Genomic DNA, 24,938 nt, shown 5'->3' with positions numbered 1-24,938 from the left:
ATGTAAGTGTAGAGTTTGAAAAAGCGTGGAGAGTATGTGTATTCCATACCTATGTCTGGCACTTTTAAACTTCTTGATAGAGAAATAAACCCATCATCTGGGTTACTGTGTTTCTGAGAGATTGTCATGAATGCATATTTACATTGGGACCATCCATAGCCCATGACTCAACTTCAAAGTGGCCCCAGTGCTAGAATATTACTGTTTGCTTGGTACACATAGAGATATATTCTACATTATTATTTCTTTCCAATCTTTTCAAGAGTGAGTATCTTACCAAAGAAACTTTTTTAATAAAGAGAAAAAAGCCTTGACACATTTATCTATGTCTAAAAAGGTTTTAAAAAAATGTCTTTGGTTTTGTAGGGAAATTACATTTTTTTTTTTAATGTTATTTTAAACTGGAATATAAACAGGCTCTCAGATTTTCCAAGCATGGAAATAAAAACTACAGATCAGTCGGCTTGTGTGGGCTGTGTTACATGAGGCACAATATTACTTTCAAAAGAAAATATCACTGATACTGTGTGTAACACAGTAGCGACTGGTTAGACAGACCTTGATTTGCAATTAACCTGCCCCCTGCAACACTGCCCCAGTGGATGTAAGAGATACATTTGTTCTATGTGGTAGTCTATACTTGTGTATTTATTACCTTCACTAAGGGCAGGGGGACAGGTTAGTGGTTACACTCTGGTGTACCAGCTGTGAGAGAGCCCTTTTGAGGTACAGGAGTTAAACTCCTGAGCCTTACTGATGTATACTTTATAAATGCATATACAAAGTAATTCTAATCAAGAATAATATATTGGTTAAGTAAACTCTGATATTACATACCCATGCCACGTTGCTCTTTTAATACAATCTTTTTGTGGTTTGGTAGCTTTGTTGGGTTCATGTTTTGCTCTGATAAATAATTTTGCAATCTGAACTAAAGAGCTTTAAGAATATAGACTACAGTCCCTTTAAATTACAAAATCCTTTGCTTACTGTCAAATCAATGTACCAGCTGTGCACATTCATCTTCACTGAAGCAAAACACATTTGCCAAGGCATTTTGCTTACTGAGTGTGCGTTTTAAATATTTAATTTCCTATTAAGGGAAGTATTTGTAAGTTAGATTTGCCAGCCACTCTTTACCTGCCTGTTGCAGAATGATTTGAAGAAGTCCACATCAATCTGCAGCCAACTGTTTTCAGATAAATGGGAGCCTTCTTAAAGTTGGCAGGTGTTCTGCAGAATAAAGCTGCTCCTTTATTTGCAATTAATTGTCTGCTGCCTAGCCTTAAGACCTACAGCTACAGCCAAACGTTTTGCATTAGCCGATAGAATGAACTAATTTTACTTCATAAAGTCGAATGAAACCTGCTGAATAATGTCATGTTAACATATTGAATTACATACCGCTTTGTAGTTTTCCATATACTTAATGAAAACAATTGAAAAATGTGACCTTTCAAAATCTAACATGAAATACTGTACTGTATATTATGGCTTCTGGTAGACTTTTGCGATATCATTTTGATCTTAATAGACTGAGAATAATACAGTAACAACTGCTTACTAGGACAAAAGTTAGTGGCAAAATGTGTGACTATCTCTGCTAATAAACTGTACATCAAAAGATAATTCAATCCTGGGCATTGTTGCTTTAACAACATAGGGATACATTCTCAAAGCCACTCACTGCAAACTGTCATTAGCATGATTACTTTTTTCGATTGGAGAAAAGCACCCAATCAAGTCAACCCAGAAATAAACAACATTTAATGTAAGGGCTTGTAATTGGTCTAAAGTGGTTTATTACTTGTTTTAGAAATGCAAATTGTTTTTTTTCTATCTTTCAGACAAAAAATGTGCTCATAACAATTTGGACTAAATTGCTGTGAAATTTTAGCACAACATGTTAAAATAAATAAAGCATAGCAGATATTTTGAAAATAAGTACGTTTACTCAGAATCCTCCTACCAAAAAAACAAAAAACATAGTTCTTTGGCAAGAATGCCAATTTTACAATAACATATGAAAAATGCCAGGCCTTTCAGAATCATCTGGGCAATTATTCCTCAGTTGTTATCACCAATGGAACATATTGTTATCACCAATGGAACACATTATTGATATTCAAGAATAAAAAATACTTCTGTAGAGGATAAACTGAGGTTTAAAAATCCCTATTGTGGTATATAACTGTAAAAGCTTAGCACAATATAAAGCACAGTAAAATAATGTAAAAACAAAGCATTGGACAGACACACGCCATAACAAAAATGGCATACACAAAGTATCAATGACTCCTGTACTTTTAGAAATGTGGCAAGATGGTACATTCCTTGGAGCAGACAGGCAGTTTGTGTTAGAAAGTGTTCCAGTCGAGCTGTCTGAACTCCCTCCAGCCCTGCGGTTCCCTCGTTCTCTTTCTGTGTCGTCTTTGCTCTGTGTAATGTATAGCTCTGTTATTCGCTCACATGCCTTTCCCATGTGGAATAAACTCTTCATTTAGTTTGCACTCCAGAAGGAGTTACTGAGGTTGCTAGGTGGAAATACAAAGAAAGAAAAAAAGAAAAGAAAAAACAGAAGAGGGCTCTTGTATCTGTGTCTGCGTGTGTACCTGGACTCTTCTCAGCACCAGTTGCTAAGGTGGAAACGGTCAGGCCATGGCTTCAAATTTTAATGACATTGTAAAACAAGGATATGCAAGAATTCGTAGCAGGCACTTAGGCGTAAGTATGTTACTTTTCCTGTGTTAAAGTAGGGCATGGTTTTCTTTCCGATCTGCTTGCATTTTGTTTAGTGAAAAGAAGGCAATAGACTCATGAAGACCATTTAAAATGATCCTTGCATTTTATAATATATTATACACTTTGTGAGTGGAAGGCTTTTCTGAATGTATATGTATTTACTTCTATATTTACTCATTTATCAATGTATGCGTGTATTTATGATGTATTACACTACAGATATGTATCTGTGAATTAAATATATGGATGTGTGTGTGTGGTGTATATTAGCCACCTGGAATAAATGTTTACAAAGTTAAAGAAAATGTCAATGGGTCAAAAGTTTGAGTCTGTATTATAGAGAACCTGAATTAAACTGTCACAGGGAATGAATAAGTGCTGCTTAATAAGGGGTTATTGGTTACTCATTTATTAATATTGAAAGAGATAAAACGTCAGGTAACGGGTAGGTGGTCATAAAGAGTGCTTTAGATATAATAATGCAAGTACAATTAAACTAGACACTTATCATAAATCACTGTAACTGAATCATGCATTGTTACAGGTGGATTTAAGAAATAAATAAATAAATAATACAGTATTTGCTGTTCTGCTGGAAACGTATGGACTTTCTGCTTTTGTAGCAATTTCACAATATATATTGCCTTTGATTACTGTCAAGTCCATGTTGCTGTAACTGTAGCGTACATTCTTTTCCGGTGATTCAAATAGTGCAGCAGTGAATGTGTGTCTGGATGTTCCAAGACATTTATCATACTGATGGTATATTTAAATATTTAATTTGCTATTTAGGGAAGTTACCCCCTCGCTCACTGTAGCAAGCTTTTCAAAAGTTCACATGATGCGACAATAACTTTGTTTTAATTGCTTTTGACATATGGTGCCATCTTTGCAATAATTGACTTTCTGTCTAGCCTTCAATGTACATTAATTGAAATATGCATTACCTAATAGAAGTAGTTGAAAATATCTCCTCTGTAAAACATTTGGGGGGAGAAAAAATCTGTTTCTACCCATCACATTGTAATTTCACATGTGAATACACAACACATGTCTAATTGGTTACTACACATGCCATCATGTTGAGACATATGTAAAGTGTAATCAATAAATCTTTTTTAGCTTTTGCTTCAACAAAACATTAACATTTTATAACCTGCTACTGCTGCAAGATGTAGTAGGAGCATGTCTATTTGTGACGTAGTGGCAAGCAGATGTTAAGGGTGGATTGAAGCAGCAGCAGCTAAAGATACTTTTGGGGCGTGCACAAACTGGACTATGAACAAGATCTGCTTTTTAGTAAAACAGAGTACAGAGGGAGTCTAGAATACAGTGCAAAAGCATGGTTGTGGGAGTGCATGATTGCATAGATACAGCATTAGGTCTAAAAACACTCTTTACCCCCCCCCCCCCTCCCCCCACGCACATCTCCTCTCTTTTAAAAAGTACTCTTCAGATAAATGGGCACCTTCCTGTTTTTAGCAGACACTTTGCAAAATGAAAGCAGCAGCGATATTTGTAATAAATTGCATACTGCCAAGCAACAGAAGACCTTTTTCTTGACAAATGTCTCTGTCAACAAGAAGCCTAGATAATAATGGTTGAGAAAAACATGATGGCCATTGAGCAGTGTAACGTCCCCATATACCCTTCTCTGTTTACTGTGGCATGGTTAAAGTATAGCAAAGTGTAGCAAAATGTAGCAGAGCATGTATTTCTATATTTATTTATGTATTTATTTATGCATAAATATGGAATAATAAGGTATAGCATTGTAAACAAACAAAAACATCGTTAAACTTACAATAATTACCATGGCAAATGCTTTTACTTTGCATTATCATTGTTTTATATCATCCATAACTACAAAATACCCTGTAGGGACTTGTGGTTTATTGGGGCATCCTCCTGTGGCAAACAAAAACCGTATACAATACCACAAACGATCTTTCAGTATCCTTCATGTATACCACAAGCGTGGGTATATCTAAAATGACGGTTACAAAGAGGCCGTAAACACGGTTCGAAATGAATCTGCGTTGAAACATAGTCTGTTGACACTTAAACTAAACATCTGCCATGTAAAATAATCCCTGAATTAATTGATTTAATATAAACAATTTACACATTGTATTGCTATTTATTTTATATACTTGTAGTATAAACACAATATTGAATGTTCGTTCATGGTAGACATGTTTTTATTTGCCTTTACGACAGCGAATAAAAATAGTATATCACAAACAATCATTCAGCATCTTCTTTAAGTATTACTCAATTGTTTTTTGCTATAAAACAAGCATTTGAAATATAATACTACTACCAAATTATATTGCTCCTAATTACCAAGATTTATGTAGGGGTACTGCAATGTAAAACACACTAGTGTTTTACATTGCAGATTTTGCACACAGTAAATCAAAGCTACATCAAGATTTAATAAAACAAACAAAAGATAAGGGTATTAGTTAATAAATACAATTTTTAACACTGGTTGGCTATGTTTTTCTGTGCTTAAGGTGTATTCGAGATTAAAAATGCCAGTGTCGCCTCAGATGTATCAGGTTATATTATTAGTAAATTACCAGCTTTGTAACCTCTGATGGTGCTGCAGAGTGAATTGAGAAAGCTGCAACTTCCACACTTGTAAAAGAGCACCTACCTTTTGCAATATTTATTAGGTAATATAATGGCCTGTCCTGCCAGTGCCTCTTTCATTTTCCAGGTAAATAGACTGAAACCAAGACTGAATAAAACCAGAAATACTACAAGGCCATAATGCATAATGCATCTCTTCCTGAAGATTAACATTTTCTCACTTCTTTTTTTAATAATACATATATCCTTAAAAAATTAAAGAAAATGTGCAACCATTACAGTTTTGTAATCGGCAAAACAGGGATACACATTTTAATCCTGCAGCTCTTCAGAAGACTAATAGTTTTGGGAAGAAACTGGGGGGGGGGGGGGGGGGGGTTCAAAAGTTGGTAAATGATAACTCCATGTATGTAGCATTGATTTGGGCATTTTCAAGTGGTCATTATGCCTATTTCCTTATTAGATAATCGTGCTAATGTGATCGGAAATCAATTATGTTGATTTATGAAATAATGTTAATATCTTAAAGAGCCGTGCTTCTTGCGACTGTTTCTTTTCTTTGCGTGGGAATTTAAAATCAAATCTGTGTTAATTGTTATAATTTATCAGGAGTTAATTTGCACTTGGATAAGGAGGGTTTTAATTAACAAAAAAGTTTCTAACTCATCTTGAAACAGTATTTAAGTTCTTTGGTGTTAAATAAACAGCATAAACAAACTACAGTCTGGCTTTGCTGGGAGGGGCAGCAGTTGCCGCAGCAGCAAATGTAATTTTAGAGCTTGAGTGCGAGCCTGAGACTGACAGACCTCGGCTGCGATGCCGACGATACAGAGAGAGGGTGTACAGGACCAGGTTCATTTCTTAGATTTACCAGATGATGATCTAAAAACTTGATTGCATCTGGGGCAGCTCTTGTCGACCTCTGTCAGGCTCTGCAGAAGGACCTTGAATTGCCTATGAAAAGGGTCAGTGTCGTACCTCTGCATATGAAGGTGTTGGCAGCATTGTCCTTCTATGTGTCTGGGTCATTTCAAAGGGTCACGGGTGACTTGATAAAGAGGGTTAATTGTTATATCAGTATCCCACTTAATCAGGAGCAGCTACAAAATATTAAAAATTAATATTAATTTTATGACATTGATGGATTTTCCAGAGTAAGGGGAGCCATTGCACTGAAATCCCCGCAGCACCATGCATAAGCACATGTGAACAGGAAGGGGTTCCATTCAGCAAACGGGCAGGTGATTTGTGATGCATCCTATAACATCTGGAACGTATGTGTAAATTTCCCTGGCTCCTGTCATTACTTTTTGACACAATCCACTGTGTTTAATCATTTCAGAGACACAATACACCAGATGACATATTAGTCGTAGGTCAGTATTGGAAGACCACCTAGATAATTCAGTATTTGTCTCCGACTTCTCTCTGTCCGACTCTGGCTCCGGACATTCTCGGCACCCATGCCCAAAGTGTTCACACAGCCCACAACCTCCTGTTGGACTGTGCTCTGGGCAGTCCTTCCAGTGGTGGCTGGGGTCACCACAATACTCACAATATAGCCAGTGAGTAGGCGCTGGGAGCAGGTCAGGGTAGTGGGACAGCCAGTCTTCCCAGGCTTTCAAGCTTGTGATCAAGCCCCGATTGTGCAGTTGCCTGAACTTGGCCTGCTTGTGGAGTAGCAGACTGTAAAACTGCAACAAGCACTCCAGCTCCTCGGGCGCAGGTAACCATGAACGGCACAATTCAGTTTCCATTTTTTTTTTCTTTCTTGAATATTAATTATTTTTTTTCCCAACTGCAACTATCCTCCCAACCTCCAGGTGGCGCTATCATCCCACCACTGGCACCATATGTGGTACAGTGGCTTATGGTCAAAACAGACAACGGCAGTTTAAATGCTTTTTGCACACTTTTATTACTGTATTCACAACACCATCAAAATAAACAAAACACAAAACAAAAGCTTAGCTCCAACTTGGAACACTAGCTAAACTTTTACCCAAAACTAAACTAACAATTGTTTCACCACACTCGCAGTGGTCTCACGAACAGACTCCTACTTCACCCACACTCAACACAGACAAAGACAAGCTTATATACACACACGCACATAACGCTAATTACAAAAACTCTACCAATAATTCAATTACACAATCTCCTAATGCACCCAGCTGTTTCCCATTCAGCCCTAGAGGCTTTTGGGATATGTAGTTTTTTTAGGCCTTTTGCCATGACACCCCTCCCATAAACTATGAAATTACCACACACATTGAATATACAGTACCTATACATGCAGGGCTGTCACCCAGCTACAGCATATGAAATTTTCTTATAAAAATGCAAATGTTTGGTGGCTGATTAGAGGAATTCACCGAACAATTATAAACTTGCGTATTGGGTTAGGGAGTTATATCGTATTTTTAAAAGCTTAATACATATATAATGAAGTGTTACATAAACGGTATACATGTATAATAACACTTGAAACGTATTTATTTATAGCCTACAACATCCATACTAAAATACAAAACCCAGCCTACATAGATGGCTTACCAACCGGCCCATCCAAATTTTTGTTTTTTTAATACATTTCCGAGTAAAAATACTATTCCCTCCACCTGCATATCGGCCAGCTGTCGTTACTATACAGCGTTACGAGTTTGATACAATAACACTGATCTTTGAAAAGAAAACCTAGATGTTATACAAAACATTAGATTTGAAGGTGGTTATAATTATATTAAAACTGTATTTTCCTGTTGTATTCAGTTTTACACTAAAAACACAATTATTGCTGTCTGTTGGCTATTTTGTTGACCATTGATTTTGTTTCACTCTGAACACTAATAAGTTTGTGACAATTTTTTTTATTGTATGTTTATATATAAGAATATATCTTGCTTGTTTGGTTGTTAGTAGCTTATTGATCCCAGAGTCTTATCAACAACATTACTGTGGAGCTGGTTCTAGACTCCCACAATTCTCTGTGTAAAAAAGTGCCTGTTATTTTCTGTTCTGAATGCCCCTTTATCTAATCTCCATTTGTGACCCCTGGGCCTTGTTTCTTTTTTCAGGTCGAAAAAGTCCCTTTGAATTTTGAATGCTGGAATCACCGCATAGTCTGATATAAAAACCCACTTAAAATGCATCCCTAAACTAAATTGTTACCCATATTACTTTGTAAAAGTTTAACATATTTATATCTGTATTTTTAATTGTTAATAATGGATGCTTAAATCAAAATGCTAACAGAAAGTATGCCTGTAGTCAAGTAACTTTCATCTGAAACAGCTGCATTTTGGTGGGGCCACTGAAACGATTGCTGGTTGTCACTTTTTATTTGTCCAGTTCAGAAACAGAACTGAGGCATGACCACAACAGATGGAAACTGTCAGAAATCCTAAATCAAGGATGGATCACGGCAAGGTCATAAGTGTTGCAAATTACTCACACAGAGCCAATCCCAGTGTGGGGTTGTAGGGTCCTGATACCCCACAGGAATACGTTGTCCAATGTCACCTCACCAGTATGTAGGAGATAACGACATGGCACTCTGGGTGTATAAGGTGATGATGAATGTCAAGCTATTATGAAACGTTGGGAATTGAGTCAGTCATTTGGAAAATGCTGTCTATGGACTCTAAAATGTTTTCTTATCCAAACTACTGAGTTGTTTCATCCCAGGATAACAGGATTTGAAATCTCACTGAAAGTGAATAGCAAAGAGATTACACTTCTCATAAATATGTTTAAGTTATGCATTATATTACTTTTTTTCTAATCTGGGTTATCTATGAAAATCTATTCTCAAATGCATTGAAAATAGATTTTAGTTTTTAATGATGAAACCTAATTCAATTTACAGGTATTCATAGCTTTCTTTATGCAATCCCTGAGGTTCAAAGCTTTTCTATAGGAAAATTCCATGCATAGGTACCAGTAAGTCTAGTCTGAGTTCTAATGATAACAAGTGGAGGCACAGGGTTTATAACAAAGTCAATGTATGAGAAAGAAATAACCATTTGAAATGTGTATAGTTTAATACAATGTCCTCTCCAGAGGCAGATGAATACATCTGACACAGTGAGAGCATTCTCATCAGATTCCCATCTAAATACATTTTTTTCAGCCGGGAAGCCAGGCTGAACAAAATCAACATCACACTTACAGGCAGTGCAGTACTCAGGAGGATAACATAAAAAAAGATAAAATTGGAAAATAGGTCGACATGTGGTGAACAGTAGTAAAAAACAAATACAAAATAAAAGTCAATTTAATTAGAGGTGAGCAGATGGCCCTTTCCAAAGGCAGAACAGGCCTTTGCCATACATCTTCCCTCTGCGTCGTTGAAAAGGACATATTGACCCTCAAAGCACTACTGCAGCACACATAAAAATGAGTGCATTTATATATCTTGGAGTCTAGCACCCCCTATTTTATGAATGTTAGTGACAGCTGCTGACATAACACCGATTTAAAAGTGTTTCAGATGCAATGACTGAGCAATCAAGATGAATTAATTTCTTATAATTATTATTGAAATAGATTGAGCCCTTTTAGCTTGGCAAGTAGCGTGAAGTCTGCAAAGAGGGTATGGAAGGGCTAGGAGCCATGGGTAATAATCAATTCTCATTCGTGAAAAGCTAGTGTTGTTATAGATTACTTAGTTTTGTAAGAATTTAAATGTTAAAGCACACAGAGCTAACAAGATCAGCACATCCTCGTTTTCCACTTCAAGGCGTCACATAAAGGAACAGAGAGGAGTTGGAAACACATGAGCCACAGGAAAGCCAGGGATTTGTCATGGTGCTGGGAAGGGGAGGAAACTTCTGAATTGAAGTTCTTTCAAACCGCTGGGACGTAAGCGCTGCTCTGAAAGACCTCTGAGCAATCAGTACATTTTATTAATTTATAGCCTTGAAAAAAGAAAGTGACGGCATTACATTTCCCAAGAAACATCAGCACGATTAACTTTTACAGGATAGATTTCCTTTTGTTGTGAAAAAAAAAAAAAAACAAAGTCATTGTATAACTGTTCAGCCATCGTCTGCCCTGGAATGGAGATTGCCGCTTGGTGGATGAAAGTTATAAGGTTTCTAATGAGCAACTGTTTAGCAATACATAACCTCGGCTTGAGGCTAAGCCAGCGCTTTGCCTTTTTCAAAGTGGATAACTTGGCTAACACGCTGCAGTCCAGATATTTAATATGGGACGCATATTTCAGTGATGGGACAAAAATAAACTCCTAGCTACTTGAACTCTTTAACTTGAGTGGTGCCAATGAGCTGTCATTTTCAGCAAAATGTTTGCTTGTATCTGTATCACATTTCTTAACAAATCGATTCATCTTCAATATTTCTCTAAATGCATTCATAGCCTTAATGTTCAGCCTGTAATTTTTGTGTCTTTTGCATTGTAACTTCCTGTAACAAAATACAGAGTTCTGCCAGCCCGTAATCCTAACAGGGCTTGACAGAGTCCCGGTTCAATTTGATTTTGATCTGCTGCTGATGTAAATGAATGAATTTTCAAATCGCTCTCAAGTCAATCCCAGTAGCAGATGGAGACATGGCTTCAGTCCCTTGAAGTGGCCTGACCAGCTGTTAACCAGATACCAGCTCTGACCATCATAAAAAAGTGCCAGCCATTGCTGTAGCTGAGGGGAGAGGTGATTGGATGAGAAGGCTTGAATCTGGGTGCCTCTTGGAACTACAGCCAAGATCTGAATGATTTGTTAATTTATCTTTATGAATGGCTTGTTGATCGTCTGTTCTTTTCCACAGATATATCACAGATGCTGGCTGGTGTTCAAGAAGGCATCCAGCAAAGGCCCTAAAAGGCTGGAAAAGTTTTCAGATGAGCGAGCTGCCTACTTCAGATGCTATCACAAGGCAAGTCACCTTCATCAAGTCCTTTTTATTAGCCTGAACTGAAATACCTTTAGGATCATCAGGAATTCGTATCACTTTGCCTACATATTATTACTATTAAGTCACGCTCTATTTTAAGGGGTGCATTCTAGCTAACAAACAAATGTTCATTTTGTGTTCATGTTTTTTAATAGTAAAGAAGGTCAGCTCTTGTAGGAGTGTTCAAACAGCAGACCCCTTTTTATCAACTGCAAGTTGATCACATGAATAAAGATATTACTGTTGTAATGGAAATGTATTAGTTCATAAACAGTCTATAATATTATCACACTCTTTTATTGGTAGGTATTTGTATTTATTTATTTAACCTTTATTTAACCAGGAAAGTCCTGTGGAGATTCTCTTTTTAAAGGGAGACCTGGTCAAGAAGGTGGCATATAATAATTAAAATGAGCACAACCAATACAAACAAGTTAATCAAATTACAAGAATCAATTTAAGAGCAAAATGCTTTGTTTGAATTCCCTTAAAGGTATCAAGACAATAAGCTTCAGTTCTTCCTGAGGTTTATTCCAAGACCATGGAGCTTGAAAACTCAATGCTTTTTTTCCAAATTCCATACACACTTTAGGAACTGAGAAACTTAGAACAGTGTGATATCTAAGATTATAAGTACAACAATGTACTCAAGATCAGTTAATATTTACTTGTGCAACTTTAGTAAGATAAGACAGAAAGTGCCTCCTGTAGTTAATAAACACAAGCATCTTTATCGACTTTGCCTCAGAATAGCTGATATAAAAATGTACTACAAATGTTCTGTGTGAGAAACTAAAGGAATCCCTCCAATTGTGAATAACACTCAAGCTTTGCTCTTGTGGGTTTATAGAACATCCTGATAAAATTACAGCCTTATTACAGACTCTGCAGTTGAATGTACTAGATGATTATTCAGTGGAGGATAGCGCTAAAGGAAGTACCATAACCCTGTATCAAAGACACTTGCTCTTACCTGCTACTTATTTATTTGTCTGAAATACCTTATTAGGACCATACAATTGAATAACCTTGAAAGAGACACTGGTACCTGTCTTAAGTGCCACTAAGTTCATTTGGTGGCTGGCAAATTCTTTATTACTGATTTGAGCGGTTTTAAATGTTAATGAAATACATTCAATTAAGCTGTAATTTAGAGTCTAACTCAAACCTAAACTCATGTTGTACTTTTATTTTTAAATTATTTCATTTGAGTGGCCCAGCTGGAACAGTGTGATTTATGTGGTGTTTCATTTCTTCACCATGAAAGTGCTACAGATTGAAAAATTAAAATATACCCCCCCCCCAAAAAAAAAATAAAATAAAATAAAATAATAGAAAAACAATAATAGATAGACTAAACATTAGATATGTGTGCATGGAAAAGTCTGACACTTACGTGACCAGCAGTTAAACATGAATACAAACCTGTGATTTATTTGTAGACGTTGATGCAGTACATTAACGGTTCCCATCCATTAATGTTAGCGTTCTACATTTCCAATTGATTTCGATTTTTTCCCCTCCTGAAGCACACAATGAAAGCCCAAATACTGGGCTTTGTTCCTGGCTGGCCTACAAAGCTAGAGCTATTAAAGACGTTGCAGCAGAGAAATGTGGATGACAAATGGTTGTTGCACTTGTAAAGTGGGTCAGAAAACCTTTCAATGTCTCCAATCCTATTTAAAGGGCCCTCCAAATCACTTGCACACAGTGGAGGCTCCTTAGAGGGGCAAGGGAGGCAGAGCCTCCTCAACTTTTCAAAGGAAAATGTATATACAGTCAGCACTCACATATCCGACCCTATACAATTTTGACCCATTCTAACCCTTATCGGTTTTTTCAGGGAACACAAAAATGATACAGTTTTAAAAATACATATCTGAAAAGACTGTGTTTTAAAATAGTTTTAAAATAAGTAGGCTTCCATTTAGATGTACTGAATTGGTATTGTTGGTACAGTACTATATTTTCAACGGAAGAAGTATTTTAATTCAGAATGATATGATAATGAAAATATCACTTGCCAAAAGAGACAACATGTGGATTGTAATACAGTATAGTCAAACCTGTATTAAGAGACCACTCAAGAGACTGTCTAATAGTGGTCTCTTAACACAGGTGGTCTCTTAAAAGAAGGCCCATAACTTATGAATTGTCTATTTGTCTTTGACATGCTTTCCTGTAATTATGTATGTCTTACATACACTGTAAAAGCCAATATGAACAAAAGGAAGTATGTAATTTAATAACATTCATTTAGAAAACACATTATTTTGTTAAAGTAATGAATGCTTGCCTGTCTCAGGTCACACAAAATGTTTTAAATCCTTTGCAAATTTCAATGCCTATGTCTCACTTTCAGGTATGTGTTGATTCATTGCATCCTGAAACCAACGCCAGCATACGCATAAGATATTTTTCGATTACCGCGCACATTGTTTTCATACTCTTACAAGTATGGCTTGAATTTTTGGTTGTTTATTTTCCTTTCAACAGTTTGCTTTAAGACTTAAGCCGCCACATCCTAATTATGAGAACATTCTGTTAAATTAAAAACAAACAACACGAAACTGACATATTGGAAGCTACCTATAGTTCCCAGGCAAGTGCGAGAACGAAATCCAAGTTAAAGTAGCATCTGGAGGAAGTGATTAATGTCATTGCTTGCTCTTGTGTTTGAAAAATGAAAGTGAAACAGCAGTTTTTCTGGCACTTACTATCTTTACAAGTTTAATAACTTTAATTCTGTCATCTAGGGAGGACCTTTTCTTTCACCACATGTTCTCTCTTCCTTTACAAGAGAGCGCTGTTGTTTATGGATAAAAGACCGTATTCCTTTCAATTTAGGACGTACCATTTAAAAACATATTTTTTCTTATAATAGCTCTGTGTAAGGGTGCTTAATACAGGTTTGAGTCCGTTGCTGGGTAAGAGAATTGTGGTCGCTGGTCGCGTTAGACAGGTGGTCGTGTAATACAGTTAAATAAAAGCACATCTATCACTGGGAGGAATTTAAAGTGGTCACTTAGACCAGGTGGTCACTAAATAAAGGTGGTCATATGAGCAGGTTTGACTGTACATACTTTTAAATGTGATACGTATTGTAGCAGTATGTAAAATTCCCCGTTAACGACCCAACAGCAAAATGAAATCAAAATGTTTCCCATGCACAGAACTGCATACAGCGTAAAGGGTAATGCAATTTAGCAAAAGATTAAAAGATAAAACGATGCAGTTTCCAGAATTAAAACCGTATCCACAAAGGGTTTTATATCATACCTCAATCCTGTGCGTCAGAGTTTGCCTCCCCCTTCCCAGTCTCCACTTGTTTTTTGGCTTCATCTAAGGGTGACTGCAGCTATCCTGACCTCCAGCCCTTGGCTTCATACAATCAGCCTCTCCACTATCAGCCAACTAAATTATGTTCAGGGGTACCTCGAAGGGTGAGGCCGAAGGCCTAAGAATATAATGAAAATATATCTAATGTAGTATTTGTCTTGCCTAAGCTTTTATATTCTTCTAGCACATGAGTTTTCTGACTGAATTGTAATCCGTTATGGTAGTTCATCACACAACACGGCCATTACACTGGCTTTACAACCAATTAACAATGTTTTTTACATCTGTGTTACTGTAACTGCCTATTACTGACCTGGTTGCATCATACTGGTAACAGACAGGAGGCTGACTAAGCTGTTCACTTACCCTGTTCACTCTACTTAATAAAGCACAGAAATGGGATTATGAATGACAATGTCAACCTGCATTGAATGCACTTTAATTAGGTAGTGTAAGTAGAGTATTTGTGTGCCATGTCTATCAGGTGCTCAATTACCAGGAACATTCAAGACAACCAAACTTATTTCAGCTGTTTAAATGCATCCCCATTTAAAATTGGTAAAGTAGGACAACCAAAAGTTTCCCTTTTTAAGCCATTTACAACACTTTTCAAAGAAGTCTGTAAAAGTAATATTTTTGTATAATGTAAGTGATATAATGAGGTAAATGTGATTCGGTTCCTTGTGATATTTCTGGTTTACTTTTTAATACCTTAAAGGCAAAGTGGTATAATAAACTACACATGGTTTGCTGATTCCATGAATTAATATGCACCTTTTCTAATAAGATCTGTCTTTTTGTAGGTGACAGAGCTGAATAATGTGAAAAATGTTATTCGGATGCCTAAAGGCACCAAGAAGCATGCAGTTGCTCTCATTTTTAATGATGACACCTCAAAGACTTTTGCTTGTGACTCAGGTGGGTCAAATACAAATCTGGCTTTAAAGAAATGCAGGAAGGCTGGCAACGCAGAGAACCTCAAACTTTTTTATGTCTGTTTTACTTTGTAGAAATGGAAGCAAACGAGTGGTGCAAAGTATTGCACATGGAGTGCCTGGGAACTGAAATACATGATGTCAGTCTAGGAGAGCCAGACTTGCTTGCAACTGGTGTATACAGAGAACAGAGTGGTATGTACAGTCTCTAGCCCCCAAGGTATTCATATCCATTTTACTATTCTTTATCAGTGCAGCTTTTACTCCCCTTCAACAAACAACATTATGCATAGCTGTATATGGCCACAAGTTTTGCATCAGCCTATAGATTTAACTAATTTTGCTTCACAGTCGAATGAAACCTGCTCAATAATGTTACGTTAACATATTGAATTATATACCGCTTTGTAGTTTTCCATATACTTAATGAAAAACTGACAAATAGAAAAATGTGACATTTTGAAATCTAACATGAAATAATGTACTACAATTATGGCTTCCGGTAGACTTTTGCAGTATCATTTTGTAGTTTCTTTGATTACATAATGTTAAATAAAAGATCTAAATGATATTCATATAGTTATTTTTTTTTTAAATTAGGTCTCAATCCTAAAATTGTAGGTGATGCACAACATTTGGCCATAGCTGTATAAGACATACTTCCTCTAAATAAACCCCCTGCTGATGACAGACGTACTGCATGCAGTTTCTCTTAACGGAATTGCTTTCCACTTTCTCTTCAGAGAGGTTCCATGTTTATTTAATGCCATCTCCAAACCTGGATGTCTATGGGGAGTGTATTCTTCAGATAACATCTGAGACAATCTGCCTTTGGGATATCCAGCACCCGAGGCTCAAACTCGTCTCCTGGCCCCTCTGTGCACTCAGACGATATGGACGTGACCCGACGTGGTTTACATTTGAAGCGGGCAGGTACAATCTAGTGTGGGAGACTCATTTCTATACATAGGTTTTAAAATCCAATCTCACTGTCATCCTTATTTCAACTTCCAGTTTCTAATATGTTTTATTAACTTTAAAACAAGGTACCCCACAAACAGCGTTGTCCATTTCAGTGTAACATTTTGAACACTGTGCCATTCCCCTGTCCAACGTTTTCAGCAAGAAAGCATGGAGGCCCATGATAAACTAAGTTGAACTGGTTTCACAGACCTCATGTTACCTTAGCACAGTTTAGTGCTAATCTATTTCTGTGAAACTAGCAGCCATTCTGACCTGTACTACAAAAACATAAGAAAAACCTCAAATATGTTCTGCTTCTTGAGCTGTAACTCATCATAAGGCACAATTTATAACATCCAACTGCTGCAAGAAGCCAGAACATTCCTACTATAACACACCTTTGCCTAGGATGTTTTAAACAAACACTAGAGAACTGTATAGTGGTGTAGAGTTAAGAGACTTCTGGGACAGCAATACAGATTAAAAGTAACAATGTACACACTGTTTGTCTCAGGATGTGTGATACTGGTGAAGGGCTGTTCACCTTCCAGACGCGAGAGGGAGAAGCAATTTACCAGAAGGTGCACACAGCCGCGTTGGCCATCGCTGAACAGCACGATTGGTTGATAAAAAATGCTGAGGTATGCCTACTACTAGACACGTGAGGACAGTTATCAGATCTTCACTTGTACTGTAAGCTGTAACCTGATAATACAGTGTAAACACTTGAGGGCTGCAAGCTTACATACCATAAATAAACAGTTGTATGTGAATTGTGTCAGGGTAGTTGGATAACAGTTTTGATTAAGAATCGATTACAAATCATCTATAAACGAACATTCTTATTACATTTTAAAAATTACTAAAGGGACAGCTTCACGTGACGTTATACAATAATAATACACTTTCTTAAAACGCCTTAGTTATATGATTTACATTGCTATAGCATGTTGGTTTTAGTAGACGTATTATTGGTAATGATGATAAGCCCGCTTACATAGTTTCTAGCAGGTTTCATTTGACTTTATGAAGCAAAATTAGTTAATTCTATAGGGTGATGCAACACCTTTGGCCATAGCTGTATATTTTTACTATTACCTGAGAATTGTTTAATTTTGGTAATCTTTAGTTTTGGTTGAATTTCAACATTTGCATTTTATTTCACTTTCATGACTAGGTTGTAAACATTGCTTTTTTGTTTTTGCTGTTGTCATGAATACTTTTTTAATAAGATGAAGTGAATATTCAAAACTAACACACTTCCTAGACCTTGTATCGCTCATATTTGCACCAGCCTGGCTTCATGTGCCAATCATTTGAAACTCTAACGTACAAGCAGCATTTGTGAAGACAGTGCTGAGCAGAGTGAGTACTATAGGTGCACAAAGTAGCTTTTCCATTTCTCTTTATAGAACTCTGGCAGCTCCAGAACACAACCGATTTCATGATTCCTATTCTAGAACAATCGCTTCCTCTTGTACAAAGGGAGACAAGAGGTTGTTCTGAAAATGGGTCACTTTTGTTGCATGTGCTTTGTCATCTGGCAGGTGTACAAGCCCTGAGGAAAGGAATTCAGATTTAACTCCGAGCCAACTGCTAACCATTAAGTGTCTCTAATTATGGTGTTTTTACATAGTACTGTAGTTACTTAGTAAATACATACTTACTTACACATAATTACAATGTTATTATGCATAGGTATAATTTATTTGTTTTGCATGATATAACCCTACCCCTAACCCTAACTCTAAACCTAACCCACCAACCCTTTTCTGATACAATTGTGTATCAGCCAACCTAATGTTTATCCTCAGTCCCAAATCAGCGGACAGCCAGTCCTCAGAGATTTGAAAACAGCTGTTAGTTTTTTCTGTCTGAAGCTGGAGGTGCCACAGATTACACACACAGTTAATCAAAAATCACTCAGTCAGCCTTATCAGACCTTCAGAGGTCATGCTTCTCTGATAACTGGCAGCTCCCGGGAGGCTTCGCTTATGGTGTTTCAGATTCCAAGTATATTTATAGTGCTGTGTGTAGTCATTCTTTGTTAACAAAACTGAAGATTCATATAGAATTTTGAAATGGGTGTTATTCCTGTGATAGTTAATTTAAAGTCACTCGGCAGGCATTGTATTCAAGTGTAACCATCTCTGAGCTAGCTTGGTATGCAGACACTACTCGGGACTCTCGCAAGAGCAGGTGTGGGGATTCTTGAAAAGTCTGCGCATTGAAACTCAAGTAACTGCGCTTTCTGCCAGTGTAATTGAAAGAGCCGCTGAGGAGAGGAAGGTGACTTGTTTCCTTTCTGCCCCTGGAGCTGAGTTGAAAGCGTTTTGAAAACAATCTGTTTCCATCGGCTGCTGAGCGATATCAAGGTGGTTTGAAATGGTGCGAGTTTGGAATACAGGCTGAGTTCATTCCTTTCGACCCAGACACATTAAAGGATATTCAAACCTGTAAGAGCACATGTAAAGTATGCAAATATCTTTGTAAAGATAAAAGTGAAATTGCAAATAGAGAAAATAAATAAGAAACCTGTCATGCAAAACTAGCAACCTTGTTTATGGTATATTTTGCCAAATAAGTAACAAAATAAATGTATATGTACAGCATTATATAAAGAAATACTGAATCACCTTCAAACATAAGAATAATAATTAAAAAAAAAAAATACTGAACCAATAGTTCAACACTTGAATGAATGACCTATACTTTGTAGTTTTATAATAAATAAAATTAGATAATGTACAATACAGAATGGATAATAAATGGAGAAATAGACTCAGTACCAAGATGCCTGAAGGCTTAATTATTTTTGCTTGACTCCTCAAATGAAAGGCATGTATGTAGACAGCGGTATAATGAGTAGTCATTTAGAAATTCTTAAAATAATGTCTGCACACTTTAAGGCAGACTTTAAAGACAGAAATAAAAAATGAAACTATAAATAAAGATTTCATCTTATGAAAGGATTAGCTGGGAGACTTGGGAGGTTCAACTAATCATCTGATCAGAGGTTGTCCTATACCCTGGTGGCCTCTGTCTTTGAAATTAAAGTAGCAAGTTTGGATGGGAATGAATAGGTGGTTGTTTATAAGGTTATCTGCTACATATATATACACACACACACACACACACACACACACACACACACACACACACACACACTTCTCTATCTTTACATACTTAGTAGGACTTGCATATGAAGTCTGTGCTTGCCTTTACTCATTATAGCTATGGTATGTTCTGAATGCTGTAAGGCAGATTGCAGTGTAATTAAACACATAGGGCTCCAGATAGAAAGTGAATGTTTTCACTGAAACTATGTGGGGATCCCATGATTTCCAATAGGCCATGATAGCTTATAGGGCAAGATACTATTTTCATATCTCACAACTGCGAGGGCTCTGAAATAGAGGTCAAACAATGTATCTCGTTTCATGTAGTTTATCATCCTCTCTCGCCCGGTCATCAGTCCCGGGGTTAGGGTACAGACTGTATTATGCACATATTAGGAGGTAGGAATTACTGTACAATTCTGGTTTTCTTTTCATTTTTCACAGAATGAAATGAAGATGAGTGAAGGAACATCCCCGTTCAGTTCTCTTCCTCGCAGCACCTACTGGAAGCACATAAACAAGCAGCACAGTCCCAAACAGCTCAACCGCATGCAGGGTACTGGATTCTTCTAAAGGAATGGGTTACTGTTGTACCGGCTGAACATCATGTCAAGTTTCTGCATGAGTTTCTTCTGTGTTGGTTTAATTCACAGTTCTATGGTGAAACGGGGCTGCAGCTGGAATTATAGCTTGTTGGTTTTTATTTATTTTGGGGAAAACTCCTTTTTTAATGGTTTAGCAGAGCAGGACTGATACTACGAGAAAGAAAGGGGTATTTTTTGTGTTGTCAGCCAAAACTTGCAATTCAGATTGATTGTAGCCATAGAACAGGGAAGCATTGTCAGTTTTGACTCAAATGTAAAACTGACTCACATTTTAAAGTTCTACTGTAAAGTGGGTGCTTTTTCTTTCTGAAAACAAACTGGTAATGTTTGAGAACATTAGATGCTAGATCAAATGTTTTTTTCCTCGGAATGACCCAGAAGTTAAATGGTAAGAGAAGCTTAAAACCATCCCTTGCTTGTTGTGCACACTGTTCTGAAGAGGTCTGCACTTATTACCATTTCAGTTATGGAATATGCTTCACATTTCAAATCTAAGTATTAACCATCCGACTTCATGGAATTTACTCCAAATGTTAAGTCATTTTGTTAAGGGAATAATTCTTCATTGAAAACTGACAGAAATACTGACCTGTTACCCACATTTATTTTTTTGCTTTTTTTCAACAGTATATAATGAATATACAGCTGTGGCCAAAAGTTTTGCATCACCTAGAATTTAAGGATTGAGACATGTAAAAAAAAGGATATACATATATATATATATATGAATATAATTTACTTGACATATTTTATTTATGTAATCAAAGAAACTACAAAATGTATTGCAAAAGTGTACCGTAACTCATAATAATAGTACAGTATTTCATGTTAGATTTTGAAATGTCACATTTTTCAATTTGTGTCAGTCGATATAAACCTACAAAGCGGTGTGTAATCCAGTGTTAACATAACATTTTTCAGCAGGTTTCATTCGACTTTATGAAGCAAAATTAGTTAATTCTATAGGGTGATGCAAAACTTGTGGCCTTAGCTGTACAGCAAACTGTTGTTTGTTAAAGGGGAGCAGTAAAACTCTGGCCATAGCTGTACTGTATTACATGCCAGTCCCCTTAGGAGCACAGGTTTGGGGACACCTAGTGGCCATTTTGCTTTACTTAATGGATTTATTTTTACTATATACCTAATTGATAATAGTGACAAGAAGAATGGTTCAAATAGTTTTATAAAATGTCAGCGACTGTACACTGCACTTATTAAAAGTTGCCATAGCAAGGCGCTATACACAAACCTTATAATGAATAACACTCATTTTCTTTGTTTATTTACCTAAAGGCAATTCTAGTCCATTAAAGACCGTCAATGAGAAGACAATCTCAAGTTGCAGATGAAGACATCCCAACCCTCTGGAGACTGAATGGATTCTGAGAGACACTTTCTTTCGGAATGGAAGAAAAATTAGAAAGTCACCAAAAGGAAAGATTTTTAGTTTCATTTTTAGACTTGTTTACCTTCCTGGATGAATAAGGCATTTTTGGAATAAAAGAATAGCTTTTCTTTATTACCATATTTTTTTCTGTACATATGGTTTTACTAGTAATGTACAGTATGTGTATATGTCTTGAATTTGTAAGTGTCTTGTTTGTTTCATGCATTTAAGGTTACATAGTGTATTATAATACAATAGAATTGAGAAAACAAAAAGTATGGTTATAAACAATATATTCATTAGGGGCATCATAAATCTACATTTTGAGGAGGATAGACTCCATTAGTTTTTTATTTTATTTTATTTATGTATTTTTTTTTTTCTAATATGACTTTGTAAAATAATGCCTACAAGTTTTAGAAGTCCCAAGGAGAAACTAAAAAAAGTTAAAAATCACAGGTATTCCCCTCGCAACATAAATTATGTTACTAATTTTATTTTTAGTCCTTTTAAACTGTATATGAGTGGATATAATTTTTTTATTTTTTTTTACATATTTCAATATATCTGGGTTACCATTGCACTCGTGGGACAGAGTACTTATTAAAATGTGTGTGTGTGTTTTTTTTTTTAACAGGACACAATGATCTATTCAGGTATACAAAAATATTCTAAAAGCAAATGTACCACATCAGTCATGCATTTAATTCATCTGCCTCAGTATGTGTGCCCTGCCACTGCTACAAGGGCATCGGTTACAACCTACCCAAGGGGTGCCAACATGATGAGCCTGCAACTCCACAGGCTCTTCAAGCCCCTCTATACATCTGGACTGTTCATGCCTGAGATGTTGCAGTATTCACTTCTGTTTTTGTTTTCTTTTATTACATCAGAATTTCAACTGTCATAATAGGGTCACCCAGCTGTTACAGCGTAAAATAATTAAAATCAAAACCATTTTCTTATACTGGCAACATCCCAGTTGTCCACCCGCTAACTTATTGAGAGTTCTGAAATGGGCAAGCATGGTAAGTGATGCATTACAGCTTAACTGCCAATGCACATTTTTAGTTTTTAGTTTTAGTTTTTTAATGAGTAGTTTATATCCATGACCTCGTCTCACCTGCAGAGGTCATCGTAATCTGTAGCAGAAGCATCTTTGCATTTTTGAATATATGATAATTAAATGTTTCCACCTCTAGATGTAGCGTTATTTTGAAGTGACAAAAAATATGTATATTTACCCTATTCTTTCAGAAATGGGAATTGTCACAGGGAATTACATATTACACGGCAATGAGTACATTTCACGTACATCGTGAACTCTGTGACAATAATACAACCTTACTTATAGCCAGTTAGTTATTAGTCATTTCCAGCAGAAAGCACGCAGTTGGCTCTTCTAGTCCAACTTGTTGTTGCAATCTTGTTCAAATGATCCAATTGAAACAATTAAACTTGATCATTATTTAATTGTACCTATTAAATCTTGAGTGGTCTAATATGAGCTTGTTGAATTGGCACTTGTGAAATGGTATAATAGCCGTGTAAATACAATTCAGACAAAGCATAAGTTAAAAAAAGAGGATACATTTTATATTCTGGACCAAAAATACCCAGCCAGATCCAGCTCATGATAAGGAGAGGAAGTAAAATGGAGTTTCAGAAAGTTTCAACAATAAAACAACAGTAACCCGTCCTTTTAAAGTCACTAAAGATGGTTGTGGAGAGAGTACATGCAAACATAACGAAACAGGAATAATGATATTGAAATGGAAAGTGTCTTATTGTATGCCCAACATAACGTGTATTTCCTTTTGAACTTTGATTCAGTATGTAAATTGATATTAAAAAGCTACTTTTATGTTTGCCTCTGTGTTAATGATTAAAGAAAAACCAGGTTAGTCTGTACTTTACTTTATGTACATATGCTTGACCTTTCATTAACAAGCAAATAACAGCACTAGGAATCAATTGAGGCATCACATACAATTTCACATGGCTGGCAACTACACATCTGAACTTACTTCAGTAGTACTTATTATTTATCACTGAGCCTATGTATATGGTGTTCATGCAACAATGTATTCATAAATGTATTTAATGCAAATACAAACTTATTCCTAAATCAAGTTAATCGTGTGAAAAGGGTGACACGCATGCACATTTTTAAGTATGCAGGCTAAAAGAGCTTTCAATGAAACTTCAGCTGGTATGCAACTCTTTAGACTCGTTTAGTTAGCCATGGCTTAATGAGAAAGACTAGGTTTGGCTATGTTAATGTGCGTACAAGTATGCAAGCAGCTCACTGCTTCTTCAAATAGCTGAACTTATTATGAACACAAGTTATACTTTTTTTTTTAGCTTAATCTACATTTTAAAACGAGCCTAGATGCATGTAAATATAAATGTGCATTTGGATATGGAACAAAAAAATAACCACATTAAAAAAATGAATATGCTGGGCTAGGAGAAATCCCCTTTGTATAATATTTGCAAATGGGTTTTGCTCAGACACACCTATGAACAAAAGTTGATTGAGACATTACATCACTTGACTGTACTTATTAATGTAATCCAACACATTCTTGTAACCCTTTCTTTTTTACAATGCTAAGACCCTAAAGTTTAGGGAGATGATGAGGTCATTAGATCATCAATGCTTATCCGATTTCTAATGACTGATTGTTCTCAAAACTTTGACAAGGATTCCAATAATTCAGCATCAACAACATGACTAGATTACCCTTTCTCTCCCTTCATCACTCTCTGTGTAAGAAGTCTATTTTGCTCTATGTCCTAACTATAGCCACTGTTAACAGCACCTCCCTTACATATGAGACTGTTATTTTGTGGCTTTAACCGAATGAATCCACTCACTGCAATAACTTAGTCAAACAAAACTTTATTAACATCATGCAATACTTCCCAATATCAGAGATGCACAATATTTCTAACTTGCCTATATTTCTACAGCACTTGCTTACATCTTTCATAACTGTTTGTTTCACCCAACAGGCCACATTGTTCTGCACCAGTCATTAAGTTCCACCACACCTCCTTGGCCTTAACATCTGCTTATCTTTAACATTGTTTGTTTTGCATCTTTATCTGGGTCACACCAGCATTACATGTTGTAATGCAGTAACTATTTTCATGGACTCCTTAAAACATTCTCTATTTAACTTTTTATTCAGTCACTGCCCACATTCTGCTCCTTCTTGTTCACAGTTATATCTAATCATACAATGAGCTCATGTGGCTTTCCCATGGATATGCACCTGCCAACCAAAAAGACAAAACGATTATATGAGTCCAAACCTTGCACAAGGTCGGTC

At 36.3% G+C, this 24,938-nt stretch overlaps 1 protein-coding gene across 2 annotated transcripts; it reads left to right on the top strand.

Moving 5' to 3' along the window:
- Window positions 1–2,378: 2,378 nt before the first annotated feature.
- LOC131698615 (docking protein 5-like) lies at window positions 2,379–23,464 on the top strand. Of its 2 annotated transcripts, XM_058991144.1 has the most exons (8): window positions 2,379–2,724; window positions 11,127–11,234; window positions 15,395–15,509; window positions 15,602–15,721; window positions 16,270–16,459; window positions 17,004–17,130; window positions 20,053–20,164; window positions 21,507–23,464. In XM_058991144.1, the coding sequence occupies exons 1-8, from the start codon at window positions 2,659–2,661 to the stop codon at window positions 21,560–21,562; spliced, it is 894 nt and encodes a 297-aa protein (XP_058847127.1). In that variant the 5' UTR covers window positions 2,379–2,658; the 3' UTR covers window positions 21,563–23,464. The 2 variants fall into 2 exon arrangements, with proteins under 2 accessions (XP_058847127.1, XP_058847128.1); XM_058991145.1 differs by lacking the exon at window positions 20,053–20,164.
- Window positions 23,465–24,938: the final 1,474 nt, after the last annotated feature.

The sequence above is a fragment of the Acipenser ruthenus genome, chromosome 18, assembly GCF_902713425.1.
Source record: "Acipenser ruthenus chromosome 18, fAciRut3.2 maternal haplotype, whole genome shotgun sequence".
Classification (NCBI taxonomy): domain Eukaryota; kingdom Metazoa; phylum Chordata; class Actinopteri; order Acipenseriformes; family Acipenseridae; genus Acipenser; species Acipenser ruthenus.
The sequence above is the reverse complement of the archived record's forward strand: the minus strand, read 5'-3'. Positions and strand labels throughout refer to the sequence as shown.

Excerpts from the sequence above, each read along its gene's own strand:
- LOC131698615 (XM_058991144.1), top strand. The coding sequence starts at position 2,659 with ATGGCTTCAAATTTTAATGACATTGTAAAACAAGGATATGCAAGAATT. Across the intron at positions 2,725-11,126 it reads TTCGTAGCAGGCACTTAGGC|ATATATCACAGATGCTGGCT; the intron begins GTAAGTATGTTA and ends TCTTTTCCACAG. Across the intron at positions 15,722-16,269 it reads TGTATACAGAGAACAGAGTG|AGAGGTTCCATGTTTATTTA; the intron begins GTATGTACAGTC and ends CTTTCTCTTCAG.